The sequence below is a fragment of the Rattus norvegicus genome, chromosome 15 (genome assembly GCF_036323735.1).
Source record: "Rattus norvegicus strain BN/NHsdMcwi chromosome 15, GRCr8, whole genome shotgun sequence".
Taxonomy (NCBI): Eukaryota; Metazoa; Chordata; class Mammalia; order Rodentia; family Muridae; genus Rattus; species Rattus norvegicus.
The window spans coordinates 98,913,519-98,941,099 of NC_086033.1; the positions used below are offsets into that span (position 1 = coordinate 98,913,519).

Below are 27,581 nucleotides of genomic sequence, written 5' to 3' on the forward strand. Positions count from 1 at the left end.
CTCCGAACTTACTAGATTCTCATCTTCCCATATCTGGCTCTTTTCTCACAAAAGTACCCTTTCAAATGCTGCCTTCTGGGCCAATGGTTTCTTGTTCTTCTTGTTTAAGACATGTGTGCTCTCCCCCCTCAAAAAAATCAGAAAATAATTTTTGTTTAATTTAATTTGCATACACATGTAATTAAATTTTCACATGAAAAAACATTATGTCTAGATTGAGTATACTTGTTAAATTCATAAAGTTTTCTACTTTGAAAAGCATTATCAAGGGACATAAGCTCATTTTCCAGTCACATCTGAAGTTTACTCTTCAGTCTTTTCTGTGATGCTTGACAATAAATCCTATTTGTTTGCTTTTATTTTCTATCCTACAGATTCTAATAGTTGCAACACAGAAACATGTATGGCTTTCTTAGCTCTGGCTTCATTGTCTATATCACATTCTAAAAATGTTGGCTCGGTGGATTAAATTTTAATGTATACAAGAGAAAATGGATAATATGCCAGGGGAAGTCAAACATATAAAATCATCTTACTTTCCTGAGATAGAAGAAAGGAAAATGATGACAGGAACTATGTTTCTGTTAAACCGATATATTTTGTTCAATTAAATAAAAGAGCTCTATATTCTAGATTATTAAAGTAATGAAAATTGTTAACCAAAATCATTAAATTAACTATTAAAGTTGTTGGTTTATTTGTTCTTTTAAAATACAGATTACATACTTAGTAAGAATCAGTTTTGGGTAGCTGTTTCTTGTCTCTGTACTGTTTCTTTGTGTTTATTTTAACACTACTGGATAAATTTTATTTAAAAATCTTTGCAATGTATGAAACAATTGTGCATATCACACATACATATACACAGACATACACACATATACTCAGACACACACACATACACACATACATACATACACACACATACACACACAGATACACACACAGAGACATACATACCACACACAGATACACACACAGAGACATACATACCACACACACATACACATAGATGGTTGCTTGACACTGATTTTAAGTATTAAGGAAGTGCTTAATTAAGTATATTTTTACTAGAATCAGTATTGACTTTTAGAAAATAAATGAATGCAGACTAAATTAAAATCAAGTCAACACATTGTGATGACCAAATTAACAAAGAGAGAAATAAAGGAAGAAAAGTTGAGAAAGCATTTTTCATTCACTGCTTGTCTGAGGAGAGTAGATTAATGACCAGTATGCTAATTTTTAGTGATGCAGATTAATATCCCAGTCACTGTTTATTTATACAGATGACTAATTTCTGAAGAATTATATTACAAATCATAATGCATAGCATTTAAATGTCATTAAATCAATATTCCAGAGAACATTTATTATACATTTTACTTTCTAAAAAAACTGAAGGAAATATGCAAATGGAAGAACTAATTCATCATAGACATTTCCAAGGTGAAAAAAATAGGAAATTGCTGCATTTTTATGTAGGTCTGTATGACAACAGCGTATTTTAGTGGTCTTCCGCAGACTAAAGGGATTGTTAAATGTGGCACTGTTAAAATCATTTGAAAGCATTTTCTAAAGGTGGAGATAGAGGTAAAATTTATTTTAATATATGCATGATAAAACTCTTGAGGAACTATTCTTACATTGTATCCATCTGTTTATCTCTCGAGAATGAAATGCATAGAGATTGCACAACGGAGCTCCAAAGCAACTGAGCAGTAATGAGAGCTCTGTAGCAGTTGCATAATCTGTGACTTTCCAGTTCTCATGTGCAGCAGGGTGAAGTCACTGTGAAAATACCTCTTCAACCTACACGTACATGCCAAGCACCCCCTGGTTATCCATGACTGCTTATCTATGGCAGGCTGTTGTGGGTTATCTATGGCAGGCTGTTGTGGGTTATCTGTGGCTAGTTTTCCATGGCTGATTTCTTTTCATGTTTCCCTGACTCTAGATGGGAACATCTACCCTTACCGTGGAACTAATACTTCATATTTTGTGTTTTAACATGTCCATAGGCTTAAAAGGCTGAAGTGTATCAAGACCCAGAAATTATCTGTTCATGTCATGCTGGAGAACATCTTAAAACTACTGTTTTCCGATTATTACCTATGGGGTCAATTCATCTTTTAAAATAATAAAAACGTCCATGAAGATTAAATTTGTCTTGCTGCCAAAAGCCACTCACGTGACTTTTCAGTTTGTTAATTTTATATCAGTATGACTGACTTTATCGCCAGTATTTCATTTGAATTTAAATTTTCGGTTTACATGTCAGGAATCATTTCATGTACAGCACGCTACCTTTGGTGGGAATGAGGACTGGGAAACCTGAAGTAATTTTTGTGTTGTACCATGCAGTTATTCCAGAATGGTAATGCTAATAATTGACATAGATGAACATGAACTTCGGCATTCAAATACATTCTCCTCTGTGAGATTGTATGCAAGTGTTTTTGTGAATTTTCCTATAAAACTAGGAGGAATTGTAATTTTTAACCTAATTGTAATTATATTGCAGTCTTTTCTTCTTTCTACTACTACATACTGAAAAGGAAGAAGTGATTTTGGCTTTGTAATTTCATCTAGTATCACTGGACAGAGATATTTATTGAAATACTCAGAGGCAAATGCAAAGCAAGGAAGTTTTAGGGACGTTTGTTCACTACGTTCTTTAATCAGAGGGGGGGCAAATATTTGTTTTTGTTTTTGTTTTTGTTTTTTATTTGTGGTGTGTGTGTGTGTGTGTGTGTGTGTGTGTGTGTGTGTGAATCATTTCAATGTATAGTGCCAGGATAGAAAGGTAATGCTTACATAGAATCGATGTGGATTTCTTACGTGTATCAAAACTCTGTATTGCCATATATATCTTATTCTTGACAATTAAGACACCAAACAAATTTCTTGGTAACAAGCCTGTCTTCTGTTCGCAACACTATTACTTGTGAATTCTTTTACACAGAAGCAAATACTTTGTGACACATTGATTTTAAAGCTAATATTCTTGCTACTGCGACAGTGCTAATTCTAAAAGAGGATACTGTTAACTCCTATTGATGACAATTGATATTTTGTAGACTCAAAATTAATATGTAGGAATAGTTTTTATAACTTCAGCTTGAGTTTACCCATTTTTTTAAAAAAAAAATTGCCAGAATCATCTAATGGATTGGATTTTAAAGTTCTTTATTTTGAGACAAAATGTCCTGTAGAATTAAGGTTGTTGTTGCCATTGAGACAAAACCAACTTCAAACTCACTCTCCTCTTAACTGAGCCCTCGGTCACTGGGATAATAAGTACCAGCATGGTCAGCTTTTTACATGTATATGAATATGTATGCTAAAATATAGAGATTGACTAAAGTCCCCAAAACTGCTTATCCCTAGCACTAACAATGCTTTAAATATTTGGATGGAATACAGACCGAAAGAAAAACAGATCTCTATGTGGTGATACATGGGTAACAGTGTGAAAAACTAACACAAAAATCCAATTTCAAAAATTCATTTTGTTTGTAATAAAATCAAACAAAAAGAGGCCTAAAGTAAAATACCATCTGGGCTTGTTCATGAACTTATTTTTTTTAACTGTACACTCAAAATAGTAATCAAAGTTGTCAGTGGTGCAGCGTGAGTTCAGTAAAGAGATAATATTTAGGTGCACTGTACTCAGCGTAGATGCTCTATTAAATATCTTCTCTTTAGCGTGTTCACAAAGTAAGTTAGTTCCCAGTTGTACAGTGATAGACGCTCGCTCATAAACTCTTCAAGTCCCCATGTCACTGTGCTGTGAATGTATAATGCTACAATTTGTAAAGAGACATTTTAAATTTTACTTGTCAATTTAAAAAAAATCACATACTTGATCATTTAGAGTTGTAAATGAATAAATAAATTAAATAAATAAATAAATAAACAAACAAACAAACGGCATTTGTATTGTCAGGATGAGCAATGTCCAAACACCATTGAACTGGGAGTAATATGGCAGACGTTGGTTACCTGAACACATCCGTAGCCTATCTTAAAGAGTGTCAGTTACTGGAGCACATCCATAGCATACCTTAAAAACCCAGTTTGGAGCGTCTGCAAGATAGCATGTGATATGGGGGTATCTTTTAATCCAGTCTCATTTAGCTTAAAAAAAAATCAATTGATTTACAATCACTGCTACTTAGATACTAATGGTAAATATAATTGCTTGTGACCTACGTCATAATTAATTCCCACATGCAAGCACCCATGAAGATGGGCCCTGTGCTATGCAGGGAAGGGTGAGTTCAGATGCTCTTCAGGCAGGTCCCAGCTCTGTGTGGCTTTCACAGCCGCTCCTGTGGGTCCTGGAGAGCAGGATCCTGGCTGAGATGTAGCCGTAGGGTTGGGCTGGCCCCCTGGGACAGACGCTTGCTGAGCAGAGAGAGAATGCTGCCTTACCTACCCTCGTAGAATTTCTATGATTGGCCTGTGGGTATCAGCTGAGCTGCATGGTAACTGCAGATTGCTTGACTAAGTCAGATCACCTGAGTGCTCTAACAGCCCGCATTCGCCTTCATCTAGACCAGGGTCAGACCATGCAGGAAATTCTGGTGTAAACCACGGCTGCAAACACTTTCATTCTCTCCCATGCTTGCCAAGTTGCTAGGATATACTCGACACCTGTACTGGGTGCTGGAACAGCATCTGAATACAGGGGTCTTGTCTCATAGCAGTTTGGTGTTTGGAGTCCTCTGTTTGGTGAAACTCAGGAATGCAGGAGCCTTTCAAAGTAGTTACCTTCGATTGCAGGGAAGATGCACCCTGAGATTTCACAGAGAGGTCTGGAGTGCAATTTCAGTCAGTCTCAGGTCACACAGACTGGACTTCACTGTGTTCTTTCCTTTCTGAAAAGACACCCTTGCACAGTCCTGGGTATGGTTTTGCCTTCCTGATAGTCACTCCTTCTATATTTGCTTTTCATTCTTTCATTTTCACTTTTTCTCCATTTTTTTAAATAAGAAACTCAAGCGGTGATTTGATTAGTGAAGTATGATGGTGGCCTTTTACAACCTAATTAGAAATAGCTATGAAGTTGTTGCTATGGGAGATAATTTTATTGAATGTATTTTATAACTGATTATATATCAATATAGTCAAGTGCCATTCATTGGTCTAATTATAAAATGTAATTACGAGGATAGTCATGGTGGTTTGCTGCTTTTTAATAGCCAGGGTTTGGAATTTCGTTTGATCTCAGCGATTGTTCCAATCCCTTCCCTTTAGATTATTCTTTCCTTCCCTTCGGATATATTAGATTTGCTTGGCTAGTTCAGGACCATCTGCTTCTTAGATAATAAATAAAATATCCCACAGTTAGCCTTAAAGATTAAAGATAGCAAAGCAAAATGGACAACGGGGTCACAAATTATTGTCTTTGGGCAGCACCTTTTCTATTTCTCGTTTCATAACAAAGCATGCCAATTTGCAGGGAGGGTGGTGGTGGCATATTTTAGATTTGTTTACATTTGGAAATATCAAAATGGCTGTGGATTATCAAGACTGTTCTTCTGGGATCTATCGTGCCTTAGCAGTAATTAGTATATAATGTCTAAATGTCCATTTTGAAAATAAAAGTGAGATGGGGGAAACTATGAGACTACAATAGCCAGGAAATCAGTATTAAATGACATCCTGCTTATATGTATTGACGTCAGGACATGAAACAAAGCGAACTTATCACCAGCAGATTATGAGAAGCCAGGTGATGAAAATTAGTCAGAAATTACCCATCTGTGTAATCAGCTTTGGTTTCTGTACGTTTTAGCCAGTTTGGACACTAGGATCTGCATCCTAGAAAGTATATATAGTGTGTATCATCACGTGGCCACTCCCCTCGGAAAGTTCAATTCAGTAAACTGCACAATATGGCTGACCTTGGGCTAGTGGTGAGGTATTGAGCACATTTGCTGCCTAGGGCAGGCAGACAGCTTGGCATGACTACTAAGCCTTCTCCTTTACTGTCACTGTGTTACAGAGACCCTGGAAACCCTCATCCGACAAGCAGAGAATTACACCAGTATCCTTTTCTGCAACACCTACCGGAACATGGCCTTGGAGGCTGCTGCTTCCACTCAGGAGTTTTTCACCGATGTGGGACTCTATTTATTTGGTGCGGATGTTAACCCCGAGGAATTTGTAAACAGATTTTTTGACAGTCTTTTCCCTCTGGTCTATAACCATCTCATAAACCCTGGTGTGACTGACAGTTCTCTGCAATACTCAGAATGCATCCGAACGGCCCGCCAGGATGTTAGTCCATTTGGCAACATCCCCAAAAGAGTCATGGGACAGATGGGGAGGTCACTGCTGCCCGGTCGCACATTCCTGCAGGCGCTTAATCTGGGCATTGAAGTCATCAACACCACGGACCATATCCACTTCTCTAAGGAGTGCAGTAGGGCCCTCCTGAAGATGCAGTACTGTCCTCACTGCCAGAGCCTGACGCTCAGTAAGCCCTGTATGGGGTACTGCCTCAATGTCATCAGGGGCTGTCTAGCCCACATGACAGACCTTAATCCACACTGGCATGCTTATATCCGCTCCTTGGAAGAGCTGTCGGATGCGATGCACGGAACCTACGACGTTGAGCACGTGCTCCTGAACTTCCACTTACTTGTTAATGATGCCATGCTGCAGGCTCACCTCAATGCGCAGAAGTTACTGGATCAGGTAAGCCGGCCTTCTGCTCTCCCCCTCTAACTTCTTAGGATGCAAAACTTAGGTGGGATAGTCACAAAAGTTTTGGACACTCTGTTGTTCTAGTCTTCACATGTGTATCAGCACAGGGAGTTCATTCTCTAAGAATCAGAGAATGAAATGTATGGATGCACCTGATTGAGTCCAAGTATTCCATCTATTCAACACCGAAATTTTGATCGGATAAAATAATACTTTAGCCATTAAGTAGCTGGCTTCTTGAATGGCTCAGTGAAGCCAGGAAAGCTTACATTTTAATCAAGAACATCTGGGTGCAAAATTAACTAGCAATATGAGATGAGGTAAGAATTTTAAGTCTTTGGACCTCCGTATCCTCACTGACAAGAAGAAAACACTGCAGAAATATTCTGAAGTGTACCCTTTTGAGAAAGGCACTGTTTGTGGAAGCTTCTGTCTGGCACCTCTTCATAAAACAAGACAGGTCGATGTTGTTAGAGGTTTGTAGTTTCCTAGCTTAGAATGGCAAAACACTGACTATGTATCCATGAAGTTAAGGTTGGATGCCTTTGTGGGCAAAAGAATTTCTTAAGAGTCTGACAAAGTGATGGAGCGGATAGTCTGTAAAACCTGACCCGTGCTTTCCTACGGTTTCATTTCTAGCAAACTAAGAAACTATTGAGACAAAACCATCAAGCAAGTGATACAAGAGTTTTCTCTCTTCAGCTTCCTGTCGAGCTATTTAGAAATAGTCTCAGGCTCCTTCAGTAACGCTTCTCAGATCTCACAGAGTGGCGGAGGATATGCTGTGGATGATTCTCCTAAATCATTTCTCCTGAAATAAAACAGATACTCTCGAGCACCAAGACAATCCATCTTTCTGAACTGACATTGATTTACTGACCTGAAAAATATTCTTGTCACATGCTCTGTATGTCAACTCTTCACTCTTGATAGAAGGTGGACCTGAAAGGTTTGAGTTTTACCAACGCCTTCCACATTTTTTCCCCAGTGGCCTTTACGTGCCTCTTTGGAGCCTTCAGACAATTAGAAATAGCGCCCTCTGGTGGCTACATCATCAACATGTGGCATGAGCCCTGAATTTCAAGTCCAGATTGCATTCTGCCAAGTGTCCCCAACCAGTAAACAAGTTTCTTTTGCCATTTTAAAATTAATATTCAGAACAATAGGTTTCATTATTTTGTTTTCATGTATGTATATTTATGTATGCATGTATATGTGTTTGTATGTATGTGTGTATGTGTGATGGCTTTGTGTATGTATATATGTATGTATGTACGTACGTACGTACGTATGTATGTATGTATCACTGTCTTTTTCATATTCACCTTGCAGTGCCCTCCTTTTTGCTTGTTCTCAACTTGATGTAATAAACCTCAGTTTTTTGGTCCTTTCTCCCCAATTTATGTAAATCAAATACAAGATTGACCTCTAAAAGTACATAACACAAAAATTTTATAGTTTTAAATTTTGGACAGGAAATAAAATATCCATTTGACAATGTCAACTATGTCCAGAGGGAACATGTGTACTAGAAATCTAGGGCCAAGTCTAGAATACAGTTTATATTTATAAAAGGATTTACCTACATTTTTATGTGCATGAGTCTCTTGCCTGCATCTATGTGAGTACACCACGCATATGCCTGGTATCCACGGAGGTCAGAAGAGGGCCCCTGGAAGTCACAGATAGTGTGAACTGTCATGTAGGTGCTGAGATTCAAACCAAACTCCTCTCCAAGAACAACTGCTCTTTACTCCTGAGCTGTCTCTTCAGCCCTCGGGCTTCAGTTTTAATTTGCTGTATGCTACTTAAAATCTTGGGCCCGAGATTTCTGCTGTGTGTGGCAGAATTGGCATTCAAAGTGCCTTATGCACTTTAAGGAGCCAGAGTGACCTTTCGTATCCTTAAAGATCTATCAGATCTAAAAGTATCTATTTTTCCTATTTCAATTAATGGAATCAAACCAGGACTACAGTACCCATGCATGCTTTTAAACCCAGCATTTTCTACCTGTAGCCCAAGTAAACTACTAATAGAATTAGAGTGCATTTTGGCTTGTGTAACAGGGGAATGGGGGTAGTGATGGGCTGAGTGTGGTGATATTGGCCTGTCACTGGAGATGGATGTGTGACCACTTGGTAGTTCCTTTCCCTATTCGAAGGCCAGCCCTTGGCAGGCTATGTTTAAACCATTTACTTTTGTATTTCAAATTATTAGCACGTTTGTGTTTTATTTATTTATTTAATTTTACTTTTTACTTATTCAGTTTACATCCTGTTCACTGCCTCCTCTCGGGCACACATTTCCCCAATCCTTCCCCGTCCCCCCTTTCCTTCTCCTCTGAGTCGGTGGGGGGCCCTTGAGGGTATCCTCCCACCCTGGCACATCATGTCTCTCTGAGGCTAGGCACTTCCTCTCCCACTGAGGCCAAGCTAGAAGAACATAGCCCACATACATGCAGCAGCTGTTTTGAGTCTCACATGAAAGTCCAGCTGCATATATGCTACATATGTGTGGGGGACGTAGGTCCAGCCCATGTATGATTTTTGGTTGGTGGTTCAGACTCTGAGATCCTTGGGGATTCGTCTTCCTGTGGATTTCCTATTTCTTTTGGGGCCTGCAATCCTTTTTATTCTTCTATAGATGTACCCAAGCTCTATTGTTGTGGGTGTCTGTATCTGTCTGAGTCAGCAGCTGGGTAGAGCCTCTCAGAGAACAACATACTCCTGTCTACGGGCATAACAGTGTGTCATCAATAGTGTCAGGGAATGGTGTGTGCCTATGAGATGGATCTGAAGTTGGGTTATTGTGGGTCATTTGCTCAGTCTCAGCTCTATGTCCCTTTCCTGCATGTCTTGTACACAACAATAATTTTGGATTGAAAGTGTTGGGGGGCGGGGACTGATGTCTCTATCGCTTCACTGGGATTCCTGCCTGGCTATAGAAGGTGGCCTCTTCAAGTACTATAACCGCAACATAGTGCATCACAGCTAAGTTCAACCCCATTGATTCTTGGGTGCCTCCCTTATCCCAGGTCTCTATATAGTCATAGAGATGTCCCCCACCACCTTACCCCTGTCAGTTATAGACTTCCACTCATTTTAATGGACATCTAGACATCTATTCTGTCATTCCCCATACCTGATCTTGACTCCTAATTTCCCCTCCCCATAGCTCCTTCCCGGTTCCCTTCCCCCATCTGCCTGCTATGACTATTTCACCATCCCCCTCTAAGTGAGACTCAAGCATCATCACCTGAGCCATCCTTGTTTGGCCTATTTGGGTCTGTGGTGTGGCACGGTTCGTGGTTAATATCCACTTATAAGTGAGTATATACAATGCATGTCCTTTGGGGACTGGGACCTCACTCAGGATGATATTCTCAAGTTCCATCCATCTGTCTGAAAAATTCATGATGTCATTGATTTTAAAAGCTGGATAGTATTCCACTGTGCAGATATACCACATTCTTTATCCATTCTTCAGTTGAGGGACACTTAGGCTGTTTCCAGTTTCTGTCTATTATGAATAAAGCTGCTGTGAACAAAGTCGAGGAAGTGTCTTTGTGGAAAGTTGTACACTCTTTTGGGTATATGCCCATGAGAGGCATAACTGGGTCTTGAGGTAGAACTATTCAAGTTTTATAAGAAACTGCCAAATTGATTTCCAAAGTGATTGTACAAGTTTGCACTCTCACTGGCAAAGATAATGTGTTCTCATTGCTCCACACCCTTGCCAGCTTGTGCTGTCTTAAGCTCTTGATCTTAGCTCCTCCCATGGGTGTAAGTTGGAACCTCAGAGTTGCTTTGATTTGCATTTCCCTAATGACTAAAGAGTTTGAACATTTCCTTAAGTGCTTCTCAGCTATTTGAGATTCTTCCATTGAACATTCTCTGTTGAGTTCTGTACCCCAACTTTAACTGTTATTTGGGTTGTTTGGTGTCTAACTTCTTGAGTTCTTTATACATTTTGGATATTAGCCCTCTGTCAGATGTAGGGTTGATGAAGATTCTTTTCTAATCGTTGGGCTACCAATTTGTCCTATTGACAATGTCCTTTGCTTTAAAGAAGCTTTTCAGTTTTATGAGTTCCCATTTATCAGTTGTTGATTTAGAGCCAGAGTCATTGGTGTTCGGTACTGGAAATTGTCTGCTGTACCAATTTTTCCAATGGTATTTCCTACTTTCTCTCGTGTGAGATTTAGTGTACATAGTTTTGTGTTGAGGTCCTTGATCCACTTGGACTGGGGTTCTGTACAGGTTGTAGATATATATATCTATTTCATTCTTCTACATGCAAGCATCCAGTTACAGAAGGACCATTTGCTGAAGAATATTTTCCATTGTATGGCTTTGTCTTCTTTATAAAAACAATCAACTCTCCTTAGGTATGTAGGTTTATTTCTGGGTCTTTGATTTAATTTCATTGAGCAAAGTATCTGTCTCTGCACCAATACCATGTAGTTTTTATCACTATTGCTCTGTAGTACAGCTTGAGGTCAGGATGGTGATTCCTCCTGAAGTTCTTTTATTGTTCAGGAATGTTTTGGGTGTCCTGGGATTTTTGTTTTCCAATGTGAAGTTGAGAATTGCTTTTTCAAGTTCTATAGAAAATTGCATCGGACTTTTGATGGCCATTGCATTGAATCTGTAGATTGCTTGTGGTAAGATGACCATTTTCACTATGTTAATCCTACCCATTAGGAACATGGGAGATCATTCCATCGTCTGATATCAAATTCAGTTTCTTTCTTCAGGGACTTGAAGTCCTTGTCATACAGATCTTTCATGTGCTTGGTTAGAGTGACACTAAGGTATTTTATATTATTCATGGCTATTGTAAAGGGTGTTGGTTCCCTAATTTCTTTCTCTACACATTTATCATTTGTATAAAGGAGAGCTCATGATATCTTTGAGTTAGTTTTGTATCCAGAGAACTTGCTGGTGCTGTTTATCAGCCTTACGTGTTCTCTCGTAGAAATTTTGGTATCACTTATGGATACTATCATATCATCTACAAATAGTGATTCTTTGACCTCTTCCTTTTCGAATTGTATCCCCTTGGTCTTTTTTTGGTTGTTTTATTGCTCTGTCTAGAACTTCAAGTACTTTATTGAATAGATAGCGAGAGAGTGAGCAGCCTTGTCTTTTCCCTGATTTTAGTGGAATTACTTTCTCTCCATTCAGTTTGATGTTGGCTATTGGCTTGTTGTCTATTGTGTTGACTATATTTAATTATGTGCCTGTATTCCTGATTTCTCTAATACATTTAACATGAAACTGTTGCATTTTATCAAAGGCATTTTCAGTGTCTAATGAGATAATGATGTGAATTCTTTCTTTCATTTTGTTCATATGGTGGATTATGCTAATGGGTTTTTGTATACTTAACCATCCCTGCATCCCTGGGATGAAATCTACTTGCTCTTGATGGATGAAGTCTTGATCTAATTTTGCATCAATGTTCATAAGAGGAATGAGTCTGAAGTTCTCTTTATTTGTTTAACTTTTGTGTAGTTAGGTATCAGGGCGACTGTGGCCTCATAGAATGAGGTTGGCAGTGTTCCTTCTATTTTGCTTCGTGGACTAGTTTGTTCTTCTTTGAAAGTCTGGAAGAATTCTGCACTAAAATCATTTGTCCCTGGGCTTTTTTTTGGGGGGGGGGAAGGTAGAAGGCTTTTAATAACTGCTTCTATTACTTTAGGGATGATAGGGCTGTCTAAATCTTGATGTAATTTTGATAAGTGGTATTTGTCTAGAACACTGTCCATTTCATTAAGATTTTCCAATTTTGTGGAGTATTATAGACTTTTGAACCAGAACTAATGATTCTTTGAATTTCCTCAGTGTCTGTTGTTAAGTTTCCCCTTTCATTTCTGATCGTGTTTAGTTGGATATGGTCTCTCTGTCTTTTGGTGAGTTTGGCTAAGGGTTTGTCTACCTTGTTGGTTTTCTCAAAGAACCAGCTCTTTCTTTCATGGATTCTTTGTATTGTTCTCTTTGTTTCCAATTGATTGATTTCAGCAATGATTTTGATTATGATTATTTCCTGACTTCTCCTCATGTTTGGTATGCTTTCTCCCTCTCTTCCTTCTTTTCCTAGACCTTTCAGGTATGCTTTAAAATTGCTGATATGAGACACTTTTAAATTTTTTATGGAGGCACATAGTACTGTGAACTTTCCTCTTAGCACTGCTTCAATTGTGTTCCATAAATTTGGGTATGTTGTGTCTTCATTTTCTTTATTTCTTCCTTGACCAGAGATCATTGAATAGAGAGTTGTTCAGTTTCTTGCATGCAGCAGAATGATGAATTCTGTTTTTGCATCCATTCTGTTAGTCTGTGTCTTTTTACTGGGGAATTGAGTCCACTGATGTTAAGATATATATTAATGACCAGTGATAGTCATTTCCTGTTACTTTGATATTGGTGGTGTTTGTGTGTGTGTGTGTGTGTGTGTGTGTGTGTGTGTGTGTGTGTACTGTCCTTGTTTTTGCTCATATGGAATTCCATATTTCCTGAGTTTTCTTGGATGTAGTTATCCTTCTTTCGATTTGAGTTTTCTTTCTAATATTTTCTATATGGCTGGACTTGTAGATAGATATTGTTTAAATTGGGATATGTCTTGAAATATCTCATTTTCTTTATCTATGGCGATTGAGAGTTTTGCTGGGTATAGTATTCTAGTTTGGCACCTGTCATTTTTTTTAGAGGTTGCAGGATATCTGTCCAAGGTCTTCTACCTTCTAGAGTCTCTGTGGGGAAGTCAGGTATAATTCAGATAGGTTTGCTTTTGAACGTTGCCTGGCCTTTTTTTCTCTTGCCACATTTAATATTTTTTCTTAGTTCTATATATGTTGAGTTTTGATTACTATTTTCTTTTCTGGTGTAGTCTAGTTGGTGTTCTTGTATGTTTATAAGCATGTCTTTTTCTTTAGGTTGGTAAAGTTTTCTTCTGTGATTTTGTTGAGAATATTTTCTTGGAGTGGGACACTTCACCTTCCTCTATTTATATTATTCTCAGTTTAGGTCTTTTCGTGGTATTCCAGATTTCCTGGACGTTTTCTTTCAGGAACTTTTTTTATATTTAGTATTTTCTTGACGACTGTATCAATTTCTTCTACTGTATCTTCTATGACTGAAATTCTCTCATCTGCTGTTTTCTGTCGTGATGCTTGCATCTTTTGTTCTTGATATCTTCTCTAGGTTTTCCATCTCCAGGATTCCCTCAATTTGTGTTTTCTTTATTGCTTCTATATCCACTTTAGGGTTGAACAATTTTATTTATTTCCTTTTTCCTGTTTGATTGCATTTTCTGTACATCTCTAAGGAATTTGTTTCCTCTTTAAAGACCTCTATCTGTTTGATTGTATTTTCCTGTATTTCTTTAAGGGATGTATTAATTTCTTCTTTAAAGGCCTCTATCATCTTTCAAGGTCCATTAGCCATCTGGATGGTTTTGGTCCCTGGATGTTCTTGTTGTACTAGGTATTAGGAGGTGGATGAACCTTGATGATCCTGGTATAGCAGGCTTCTGATGGGTATCTGCAGGCTGTATGGTTCCAAACCTGCCAGTCTGTATGACTCAAAAACCTCAGGTTCAATGAAGGTGGGTGGAGAATTAATGAGGAACAGAGATCCCCCTGTGATAGCAGGCTTCCCAAAGGGTTCAGAGAGCAGGTAAGATGGGATTGGGAAAGGAATCTTACCTCTATGGTTCAGGAGTTTCAGGTCTGATGCAGATGGAAAGAGCGGTATCAGGAGAATAGAGGTTCCCCCAGGATAACAAGCTGTTCAGAGCAGTTTGGCTTGGCCCAGAGGATTCAGAGAGCAAGAAAGATAGTTAGGGGAAAGGAAGCTTACCTGTATGGTTCAGGATTTGCCGATCTGATGAAGGTTATGGGAGAGGTGTCAGGAGAATGGAGGTCCCCCTGGGATAGCAGCAAATGTTTGTGCTTTATGAATCACTTTTGTAGAAAGCTTTCATGCCACATGATTCTCATGAAACATTATAGAAAAAGTATATATAAGCCAGAAGACAGGGTGAAGAGCTTCAAAGGGCTCTATAATAATGAATTCATAACTGCAGTTACCTGCACTGGCCTTTTAAAATTTGTCTTGCCAGCAATTACAACTATGACCCTTTCTTTCTTCTATTTCCTTTCTTCTTTCTTCCTTTCTTTTTAAAAAATCTCAGTAGGTAAATTTGCTCTTTGACAATTTCCCACATGTCTGTAAACAATCCTAACCATTTGTGTTCCCCACCCCAACTCATCCCCCCCCCAAATTCCGTCTACTCTTCCTTCCTACTTCTCTTTCCTACATTCACACCCATCCGTTGGTTTTGTGAATCACTGAGTTTATACAGGGCCATCAGTATGACTGTGAGTATACAGTTACATTTTGGAGCTCACAGACAGTGATCCCCAGAATCTATCAGCAGCCAATAGTTTTGTCAGAAGAAGTGGTCTCCTGTGCACCTCTCTCTTTTGAGTGACTGACTGTTGGCAAATCGAGTGCTGTGCTGGTCAAGGGCAAATGGTTATGGTTTAAATTTGTGGTTGCAACCATTCTATTGGAGTTTAATGATGGCATGCCACAGCTCCTCCCCTCATCACCAGAGTCTTACATGCTTCCTAACTTTGCTTACACAATGTCCCTGGATCTTAGAGGTGGTGTCAATAACTTAAATGTGTTGTAGTGCTGAGGGCTGGACTGCCACTTATCCTTAACATCCTACATTTACCATTCACTGAAAAGATGGGCTTCTGTGATTAAGGTGGGCAGTAGTCACATGTCACAGCATAGCCCCCAGGGTTGTAAACATAGGTACTTAAAAGGCCCTTTGATGCTGTCATATTTAAACAGCAGTAGTAAGTTTTTCTCTTGGGTTTCCAATCCCCCAGGCATGGGTTGAGCACCATGGAGTGGTTCTCAAAATCAGTTGGTTATGCCCTGTGCACCGGTTGTTCCACAGAAGTTCCAGCTGTTGCACAGGTAGGAACAACTTTCTTGGTAGGTTGGTTTTATGATTTTTGTTTTGTTTTGTTTTGGATTGTTTATTTATATAGTTCTTAGGTAGGTAAGACCATTGCTAACCTTTTTACTCCTGTAGTAAAATTCTGTCATCTGAAAGCAAGCCAGCAGAGAGGAAGAAGTTCCCTTCTCAGTACCACCTTTCTCTGTAACTTAGGATGAGGTGTGTGGTATTGTCAGCCATGAGTATGAGATCATTGCTGTCCTGACTGACAATCAGGAGGACTTTATCAACAGGAGATTATTGTTTCAAGAGCCTAAATATTAGTCTGATTTCATATAACAAATGGCCTTATTAGCATCTGAAGAAACATAATTATTACTAACAAACTGTGGATTATTTTTTCAAATATAAACAATGGAGATCCTTATTTTCATTTATTTGGAAAGAAGAGGAGAAGAAACTGACTTTAAGTTCCTTGTAAATTGACTCATTAATATTTATTTGTGCCAACCTCAAAGTGATTTATAAACTGTTTATCAAGCTTTGATAACCAGTTCACACACATCAATGATTTCAACAAATTCAAAATAAATTGCTGGGGAGCCAGCAAGTAATGGCCCTCTCACGTTCCCAAAGCAATCTGTGAACTTGAGCACTTCTCCATGTATCCTTCAATAAGTACATATTTTCCCATAAAGAAATCCATAGAGGGGCCCAGTGTATCATGTTCTATTAGAGGAATTTCAATTGGAAATAAAAATAAGTTCTCAGGTTATTGACAAAATTCTAAGTATCATACACACACACACACACACACACACACCTGCCAATAACAAAAGCTTCTTTTAAAAGACTATATTTTTAAATTCTAGGTTTTTCTGTAGATTAAGTTAAAGTTAAAGTAGAAGCAGATCTAGAAAGACTGGGATTAAAAAGCAGGCAATTGTGTGAGGCTGATTGTATTTCTGCCTGCATCATCATCATCGAAATATTTTGTTGCTGTTTTCTAACTTAATTTTGCTACTGTTATGAACCATAGTGTAAATATCTGATATGTAGGATATCTGATAAATGACCCCCATGCAAAGGTTGTTCAACCCCAAAGAGGCCGTGACCCACGGGGTTGAGAACTGCTGCTCTTGCAGAAGTTAGAGCATTTCCTTGATAATTAAGTTTGCTCTTGGGTTAAATATGACAGAGTAGTGGTGAGCCTAGGATGGGCTTAGTGTTTCCAGCAAGCTGTTTAACCCTACTGAGTTTTTGTTCTGCTAAGTACTGCTTTGAATTCTTCAGGGTTTTACATTAATACTGAACTACCCTTTCTTAGGAATGCAGGACTCTAGTGAGCTTTAATCACAAGACTTCAAAAATCATTTTTAATGATTACTTAATATAAACAACTAATTATAAATATTTTCTCAAGTGAGAAGAAAAGAGGGTTTTTAGGAAATATACAGTTCTCTGATGTTTGTAGATATACATGTGTACTTACAGGTACACGGATTTCATCCTTTTGACAAATCAGTGGGTCTCCCACTCCAAGTTCTATACAGGTCTGACCCTGCTAAGCTAGCTCCTGAGAGCAGAGGAGATAAGTTTATTCAGGGTTGTATAGCCATAGACACTAAACCGTTTTTGTCAACCATTATTTGAAGTTGTGTTTACTATTATGTGATGGTGGGGTATTATTTGTTGTTTCAGCAACAGTTTCTTGTCAAAGGCACAGAGATAGAGAGGTATACTAATTCTCATGCTTTAACCTGTTTGAAATGAGTCAGATTCCATGGGCAGTCAGCCATGATAGAGAGCTTGTTTCTAGAAGTACCTGCATTTAACATGCAGCCATAATTAGTAGTTTCTAGTTTTAGTCCTGGGGTTATTGTATTCTTCTCTAATGCAGAACAAGAATCTGAGACAAGTCTGAAATTTGTTTTTGTTCAGGAAGTACTATGTCTTGGGGTACCCATAAGAAGTTATCAGTGTATGCTGACATGTTTTCTTTATGCTTGATTCTTTACCTTTTGAAGATTCTTTATCTGGACATGGGTGCAAACACTGATGCCAATGGGTGGGTTCAAATTTGATTCTTTCCTTGATATTAGTGTTTGAGATAAGGTCTCAAGTAGCCAAGAATATTCCTGATCTCACCATGTAGCCAAGATAACCTTCAACTTCTGATCTATGTAATGCTTGGATTACAGGTAAGGAGCTCTACAGTGAACTCTTGTTTGTGACCGTTTTTAAGGTTGAAAGGATAGACAGTGGTGAGGGACAGTCAATCCCTAGGGTTCTTAGTTGTAAAGTCTAAAATTCCCTAGGAAGACATTAGAAAGCGATCTTGAATAATTTTTTAAGTAAATATTCCAGAGGAGTTTAAACATGTATGATTAATTTGTGGGTTTGCCTTTCTGAGGACTATTGTGACAAAGATTTCTTTAAAATCAGTAATGACAGTCACTATTTTTTTTGTTTTTCTTTGTTGTATTCTATTCCTGGAGACATGTTCATGTTACAGTGGGACTTCTCTTTCCCTCTCCTTCTCCCTCTCCTTCTCCCTCTTTCTCTCCCTCTAACCCCTCATCATCCCCATTCTCCTCCCTCTCCCACCTCTGTCCTTCATCCTCCTTCTCCTCCTCTTTATTTTCTCCCTCTTATCTATGAATTCTAGGATGATATTACCTTTAAAACTCACTCTCATTCGAGGATCCATCTTCACTTTTTTCTCAGACACTTGCTTCCCTAACCTGTGTGCTTCAATTTCATTCCAAATACAAGGAAAATAATCACTTATATTACTTCCCCATCAAATTTAACATTGTTTATGTATGCATTTTTATTACATTCTAGGAGTTTCTCTGAGATATCCACATATTACGATCCCTTATTTCTGCTCAAAGATTTATTTATTTAATCACCTTTGCATTTTGTGATAAAAATACCTGATAGAGAACTTGGTGGAGGAAGGGTGTGTTTTAGCTTAGTGCTTCAGAAGGTATGTGATTTATGGTCTCCTATGATTGGACATAAAAGTCATGTTCTTGAAAATGTAACTCCATTTAGACCATTTTTAAATATGTATACGTTTATGTTCTTGGAAGCTTCTGCAGTAGTAAGTTTCTATATTGTAATTTTAAAAGTTGATTTTTGAAATTAGCTTACTAACTGGTGGGGTTTTATCAGGTACATCTTTTATACATATATAGTTATGGATAACCCAAAACCCAACCCTTTCTTTCTTCCATTCCCCCAAATTGTGTGTGTGTGAGCACACAAGAGAAGGTCTTTATAACTCTTTTTTTTTTATTAACTTGAGTATTTCTTATTTACATTTCGAGTGTTATTCCCTTTCCCGGTTTCCGGGCAAACATCCCCCTAATCCCTCCCCCTCCTCTTCTTTATGGGTGTTCCCCTCCCCCTCCTCCCCCCATTGCCACCCTCCCCCCAACAATCTAGTTCACTGGGGGTTCAGTCTTAGCAGGACCCAGGGCTTCCCCTTTATAACTCTTATATGACTTTATGTAATTTGCACTGTGTTATCATTAAAACATTATGGATTTTTGTTCCAGAGTTCAGCAGCTTTCCAACAAAATTATTTACAACAAAATCAGATGTTCTGTTTTAAGGCTAATTCAATAAATGAATTATTTCCTTTTTATTGGATATTTTATGTATTTACATTTCAAATGTTATCCCCTTTCCCAGTTCCCCCCCTCCCACCCCCCTTCCCCTGCTTTATGATCATGCTCCCCCATCCACTCACCCACTCCCACCTCAACACCCGGGCATTCTCCTACACTGGGGAAATGAGCCTTCACAGGACCAAGGGCTTCTTCTCCTATTGATGCCACACAATGCCATTCTCTGCTATATATGTGGCTAGAGCCATGGGTTCCTCCATGTGTTGGTTTGAGCTTGAAGGTTCACAGTGGTAGGATCTTAGAGTTGATAGTTTGCTTTGAGTAGTGTTAGCTACATGAAGGGTCCTCTGGAAGCTAATTGGGCTATCACTATCTTAGTGACTTGTGAAGAAGTTGAAATTCAGGAACAGCATCCATCTTCTTTTCTTCAGTTTTCTCCCCTACAAAATGGATGAATTTATATCCATATATCTACCCCACATATGCTGAAAATTCAAAAGTTCTTCTATAAGATATCAAAAACAATACATTTAAGGTACGAGATGGTTCAAAGCACTAATAATTTTTTTTATTTTAAAAAATTTTGTCTGTGCAGTGTTTAGTCTACGACCCCTGTTAGTCACTGAGGGTTCTTTCATATCATAGAAAACAGGACGTCTTCTGTACTCTGGCTCATTGGTCTGATTTTGGGTCCTAGTTCCTGCTTGCATCATCAACTGATGTTCAAAATTGGCATTCTTCAGTCCTGGGCATAGTGTGGGCTCATATATGTGCACTGGTGAAAGCATCTGTCAACTGAGAATCTGACAGAGTGCTGCTAGAGGATAAACAAAGGGCAGAAATTAAAAACAAACACCAGAAGTACTGAAGATGTGTAATTTATAAATGTCAAGTGTGGAATCCACAAATACTATTTCTAATTTGCCAACTAGTAATAAAATGTACTTAACAAAAATTAAACTAAAACACGGAAATACAACAGCTGAAATAAAATTAGTAGTAGAGACAATTTTTAAAATATAGTTCTACAGGTATAGTAGAACTGTTAGAAACATTTTTTCAAAACTGTCCTTTTATGTATCACATGCTATAAACTAATGTTTATGTGAATTCACTGATCAATACAATTAGAAAATAATTATAACTCCCAATTGAGGAAAAAAAGAGTTAAATACACATTCTCCAAGGAAGGTCAACAAGGATTTGGTAAACTACATGAAAAATGTTTAGCATCCTTACTCATGGGGACTGTGCAATAATAAAATATCACTTACCAGTATAGGATGGCTGTAATGGAAATACAGACGGACATTGCAAGTGTGGCTGTGGACAAATTGGAACACTGAAACATTGCTGGAGGCAGGCTGTGTGTAATGAGTAGTGCAAGAACCTTGGAAAATGGTTGTGTGTCTCCTCAAAACTGTTCAATATGGAGTTATCATATGACTTAGGATCTCCATGTTGTATGTGTGTGTATATAATATGTTTGCTTGTCTGCACATTAAATGAGAATGAAATATGTGTCCCCAAAATACAGATTTATGACCATTATATCACTTATGAAAGTTGAGAAAAGGAAATTACCTAAATGACCATCAAGAGATGAATGTGGAAAGGCATTGTCTTTCATGCCTGTGGTGGATTTCTTTATTGATCACAAGGACAGATGTAGGAGACACACCATTGCAACTTTGAAAAAGGTGAACAGATAATTTAGAATTTCAAATAATTTATTTAAATCATAAACTGTAGTCTGCAAACAGCTGAGTCTGCAATGGAGAATTTCAAACAGAAAACATAGACAAGATGCTTGTCATAGAAATTAGACAAGGAAATATTTTAATGATTAAATAAAACAATGCTATTTTAGTTGTATATTTCTCATTGGCTAAACTTAAGTTTTGTGAGAGAGGAATTTACTGAGTTCACCTTGTTTGTTTACATAGGGACCAGGAAGGCTGGTGCTTTCTCAGGCTAATGTTCTCCCAATTACTTGAATGTGCATTATTTGAAGTAAGTCCATCACAAAGACCCTGTTTTACAGGATACTATTAACGTGAAAAGTCTAAGTAGCAGGTCCACTGAGACAGAGAGCTTGGTGGTTCCTCAGGGATGGGAGGTGATACAGGCAAATGGTAAATTACTACTTATACAAAACAAGATTTGTTAATTTAGACACCGTCTCTGTGTTTTTTAGTTAATTTAGGTAAAGGTTTATCTCTCTTGTTTTTCTCAAAAAACCAGCTCCTATTTTTGTTGACTCTTTGTTTAGTTCTCTTTCTTTGTACTTGGTTGGTTTCACCCCTGAATTTGATTTTTTTCCAACTGTCTACACTTGGGTGTGTTTGCTCCTTTTTGCTCTAGAGGGTTCAGGTGCGCTACTAAGATGCTTATATAGGATCTCTCCAGTTTCTTTATGAAGGCACGTAGTGCTATCAATTTTCCTCTTAGCACTGCTTTCATTGTGTCCATGAGTTTGGGAAAGCTGTGCCTTCATTTTTTATTAAATTCTAGAAAGTCTTTCTTTAAATTCTTTCTCATTTCTTCCCTTACCAAGTTATCAAGCAGAGGGTTGCTCAGTTTCCACGAGTAGGTGGGATTTCTGTTGCTTTTGTTGTTATTGAAGACCTGTCTATGGTGATCTGATAGAAGGAATGGCAATTTTAAATCTTCTTGTATCTGTTAGGTTTGTTCTGTGTGTGATTATGTGGTCAATTTTGGAGAAGGTGCCATGAGGTGATAAGTCCCAGATACCAGAGAAGTGAGAGATCTCAGGACTCAGTGGGGATGACCTTAGCTGAAATGCCCAACAGTGGGGAGGGGGAGAAGAAACCTAAGCAGGCTACTTCTCATGGATATTTGAGACATGGGACTACCCACGCATCTTCAAAATCCTTAACCCACAATTGTACTTATCTAAACAAATGGAGAAAAGAGCCCAAAGGAAAGGCTGTACAGAGACTGGCCAGACTTGGGATCCTTCCCATCTGTAGTCACCAAACCCTGACACTATTTCTGATGCCATGTTTTGCTTGCAGTTGGAGCCTAGCATGGTTATCCTCTGAGGTTATCCTCTAGTAACCTGCAGCTGACTGAGATAGAAGTAGATACTCATAGCCAACCATTGCACTAAGGTCAAGAAACCCTATGGAAGAGAAAGGGGAAAGACTGAAGGAGCTGAAAGGGATTGCAACCCAATAGGAAGAACAACAGTATAAACTAACCTGGACTCCTCAGAGCTTCCAGAGACTAAGCCACCAACCAAAGAGTATACATATGTAGCAGAGGACTGCCTTGTCTGGCCTCAGTAGGAAAGGATTGATTAATCCTGTAGAAACTTGATACTCCAAGGAAGGGGGATGCTATCAGGAATGAGGTAATAATGGGTGGTTGGGTGGGGGAGCATCCTCTCAGAAGCAAAGAGGAGGGAAGATAGGGTAAAGAACTTGTGGAGGAGGGTACCAAAACAGGGCAACATTTGGAATGTAAATAAATAATTAAAAAAAACCCCAAGATTTGTTTTGGAAGGGATTAGAGTTGAAATCATCAAATTTGGTATTGTGGTGTTGTACAACTGAAGATATAGTTAAACTCACATTTCAAAGTTGAATTTTATGGAATATAAATTACATAATAAAAACCTTATAAAACCATTGAAGTTCATAGTAAGTTATAAGAAAGTGGCTGACTGATTTTGAAAATATATTCTCACGAATGGAAAACCACTACAATGCAGTGAATAATTTCCATTTTGAGGGTTATCCTTTTTATACTTGTGTTGGCATGTGTTCTTGAGGCTTTCTGAACTATCTTCAACCAGAGTGAAACATTAAATAGATTTTAGAAATATTCTGTTCTTAATGCTTCAAAGTCCATTAGAAAAAAATCTTGTATAGTAAAAGTTTTGTTTTTCACATAAGAAGTAAACTTTAAGACCTTGGAAATGGATTTTATTACTTCAAATAATTTAGGGGCAGGATTCAATGGGAGAGTACTGTTACTCATTCTAGACTCTAGCTAAATTGTTGACATGCTTTGAAAGAAGGATGCCCAGTGAGACACGGGGTGTATACAAACTGGATAGTGTCACTGCAGTGTTGGAATTTATAAAAGATCATCTTCCTTTCCTCCACTGCCTCTGCTCCCTTCTGAACATGGTCTTTCCAAAATATAAAGTGAATCGTGACATAAATCATGACTGTGTGTTGACCTTGTAGAATCTAAAACCTTTCTGTTGGCTTTCAGAACCCTGTCTACCTGGACTCTCTCCTCCCACTTTGCTCTTGTGAGAACTATTCTTAGCAATGCCTAGCTCCCCATGCTGGATCTGATCTCAGAGGGCCCAGTGACCGGTCCTTCTTTGCTTTGAATCTCACTGCTCTGTTAGAGAATGAAATAGACTCTTCGCTGGCTGTCACCCTTTAGAATCCTTAACTGATGGTTATAGGCATCTCATTTTTTGTTTTATTCTTTATCTGGATGATTGTGGAAGTCCCAATTAATTACTTTAATATGTGCCATTTGAAATAAGTCCATCTCAAAGACCCTGCTTTGCAGGATACTATTAACATGAAAAGCCTAAGTAGCAGGTCTACTGAGACAGAGAACTTGGTGGTTCCTCGGGGTTGGGTGGTGGCCCAGGCAAATGGGAAATTGCTACACTTACACAGAACAGGATTTGTTTTGGAAGGGGTTAGAGTTGAAATCATAAAATTTTGTTGTGTGGCCTTGTACAATTGGGTCGGTAGCCTTGTGATTAACATATACTCGTCACATGGATCATCTTCTTTGTGGCCCACAGTTATTATTTATTTGTATTTTATGCTTAATTGTAGATGTCCTGAGGGCAGATGCCATTTTCTGTGTTAATTATTCTACTTCCAGAATCTAGGTCTTACAGTACATGCACTTTGATAAATTTTTATTGGGCAACTGAGTAATTTTGGATTTTCTGATACATTTCCTCAAAAGGGGGAATTCTTCCCAAATTCATCTTTGTCTCCACTTTGGCCTTCCTATGTCTCTATGAAAAAGTATAAATGCCTTATGCGTTCCCCACCTCCTTGTGTGCACATCTTCGATCTGCTAAAAAGCCTGTTTCATTCAGGCTCCCTTCCCCTCCCCATTGCACTGGATTAGCTGGCAGCCCTGGCAATTCATGCTGTCTTACCATTTTATTCCCAGTGCCTATTAAAATGTTTGACAATATTTGTTGAAATGAAATGACCTCAAATTCGATAGTAGAAACATCCTGATTTAACGTGCTAACTGGATTTAATTACATTCATCTACAGTTTTTCGCTGAAACTTAAATTATTAACATTTCCTGTCTCCCGTGGGAGTACATCCACAGAACTGCTATAATTTCTGTTTCTTTTAATGAATAAACAAAGTATAATGTCAAAGCCCTTACACAGATATCTTGGTGCTATTGATATTATCCATTTATCCTTTTCTCTTTTCTTTTACTGGATATTTTCTTTATTTACATTTCAAATGTTATCTCCTTTCCTGTTATCCCCTCCTGAAACTCCCTCTTCCATCCCCCCATCCCCTGCCTCCATGAGGGTGCTTCTCCATCTACCCAACCACTCTCTCCCACCTCCTTTGCCTCGCATTCTTCTACACTGGGGCATCAAGCCTTCATAGAACCAAAGGCCTCTCCTCCCACTGATGCCCAACTAGGCCCATCCTCTGCTACATATGAGACTGGAGCCATGGGTCTCTCCATGTGTATTCTTTGGTTGGTGGTTTAGTCCATGGGAACTCTGGGATGCCTGATTGGTTGATATTGTTGTTCTTCCTATGGGGTTGCAAATCCTCTCAGCTACCTCAGTCCTTTCTCTAACTCCTCCATTGGGGACCCCTTTCTCAGTCCAATGGTTGGCTGTGAGCATCAGCCTCTCTATTTGTCAGATTCTGGCAGAGCCTCTCAGGAGACAGCTATATCAGGCTCCTGTCAGCAAGCACTTCTTGACATCCCCAATAGTGACTGGATTTGGTGACTATATATGGAATGGATCCCCATGTGTGACAGTCTCTGAGTGGCCTTTCCTTCAGTCTCTGCTCCACACTTTGTCTCCATATTTCCCCCTGTGAGTATTTTGTTTCCCCTTCTAAGAAGTACTAAAGCATCCACACTTTGGTCTTTCTTCATGAGCTTCATGTGGCCTGTAAATTATATCTTGGGTATTCCAAACTTTTGGGCAAATATCCACCTATCAGTGAATACATATCATGTGTGTTCTTTGTAATTGGGTTACCTCACTAAGGATGATATTTCCTAGTTCCATTCATTTGCTTAAGGATTTCATGAAGTCATTGTTTTTAATAGCCGAGCAGTACTCCATTGTGTAAATGCATTTATCTTCAGCCCTGTCAAAATCCTACTTATCAGATTGGGTTATTGAAAATAAGGGTGAAGATTAAAATTATTGAGCATGCAAAACACACCATAATGGTCCATGTGATTTTCTGTAAATGATTCTAGGTGTATTTTGTGTCAATTTTCCATCTTTCCCTTATCAGCCCAGAATTGAAAATAATAAATAATGTAATATCTCCATGCTATGCGATAGGCAGTTTTCAGTGCAGAAGATATTTCCAGGGGCTGGAGAAAGATCAAGTCTCCACTGTCAGTATAAGTATCTGTTAGATACTGTGAGCTTATGCCTCGTTTAAATAATTCTTTCTGGTCATCTTAAGAATTCTTAAAACTATGATCTTGGAGCTCACTTATGTTCGTAGATGTTAGTAGCTAATCTTTGAAATCTATATTATCGTAAAGCTTAGGGAAGCTATCCACGTGAATCTCTACAGATCATTTAAAGTTGTCTCCATGCGGGTTGTGTGATAAAGGCTTTCTCCAGCTACTGGTTAAAAATCTATTAACTGTGTTTACTTGAATGCTGAAACTGACTCGACTTTTAACTGGGTTCTTCATTTTATCCCTAAAATGCTGTAGGGAGTGCTCATTACAGGTATTTTGTGATTATCTGTTGGGAAAAGTTAATGAAATTAATGGATATCCATAGTTACCCAGGGATAACTCTACACTTACACTAGAGCCCTGCAGGGCAGCTGATGGTATTTTCCTCATCATTGGAGTAAAAACCTTTAAGCTTACCATGGAGTAGGTCTTGCAAACTGAATTCCTCAGAGCCTGCCTTGTGCATCTGCTTGGGCTACGCTTGTCCCAGGCAAAGCACTGTGAAGAAGAAGTACACCAGTGGTCTGTGCTCCTGACGAGGAGAACGAACATACAGGAGGCAAACATCACTCTCCGAAAAATGATCTTCTGTATTTCCCATTCTCATAGCATTTAATTAGTTTCCCTCACACCCTAAAGACCATGATATTCACAATGTGAGTTTGGGATTATTTCTCAAATATCCTTACCAGTAAGCCTCCGCATAAGTTCTACAGTTAAAAGGGAGAAAGGAGGAACAGAAGAAGAGACAGAGGGAGAGTGCTGCAGGATATTTGATCATAATGCGAACCTTGAGATTGTGGTAGTTGCTGAAAAAGACCTTGTTTCTAGCTGCAGTGTGGGTTTAGCACTTACCACGGACCTTTAATCCCTCTGGCCGGAATAAAGGCACGCCCTTAGTATGCACCTTTAAACCCAAGATATGAAGGCAAAATTAGTTTGTAAAAGGAAGCACCCATGTTTAAAGTGATTTCTACCTGATGTCAGAATAAGAGACGAATCTGGGAAAGATTTGACAGAATAGGATATGCCCAACTCTTTCCCCTATCTGGACTACATGTTTGGGCCTCAGTAAAAGAGGATATGCTTAATCATGCTTTCACTGAATGTTCCAGGGTGGGATGGTACCCAAGGGGGCCTTCCCTTTCTCTAAGGAGGGGAGTGGGTAGTACGGGGAGGGATCTGTAAGGCTGGGACTGGAAGGAAGGTGATCTGTGATTGGCAGGTAAAGTGAATAAAAAAATATGGAAAATAAAGTAAAAAAAGAGAGAAAGAGAGAAAGAAAGAAAGAAAGAAAGAAAGAAAGAAAGAAAGAAAGAAAAGAGAAAAAAGAAAGAAAGAAGAAAGAGAAAGAAAAGAAAGAAAGAAAGTGCTTCTGTAAGATCAGGCTGTGAGCCATCTTTTTATTTAATGGTTGATAAGGAACAAGTCAGCCCATTGTGGTGCCAAACCTGGACAAGTGCTCCTGGGTTCTGTAAGTGCACAGTCTGAGTAAGTTAGTAAGTAGCATTCCTCCATGACCTCTGCATCAGCTACTG

The 27,581-nt window shown here is 38.6% G+C and overlaps 1 protein-coding gene across 5 annotated transcripts in view; it reads left to right on the top strand.

The window, feature by feature from the left end:
* The window catches only part of Gpc5 (glypican 5), a 1,436,787-nt gene that overhangs the window by 299,020 nt on the left and 1,110,186 nt on the right, over nt 1–27,581 (top strand). For all 5 annotated transcript variants that reach the window (XM_039093413.2, XM_039093414.2, XM_063274345.1 and 2 more), the window contains one exon: nt 6,014–6,708. In XM_039093413.2, the coding sequence (XP_038949341.1) occupies nt 6,014–6,708 (695 nt within the window). The remainder of the gene's footprint in view (nt 1–6,013; nt 6,709–27,581) is intronic.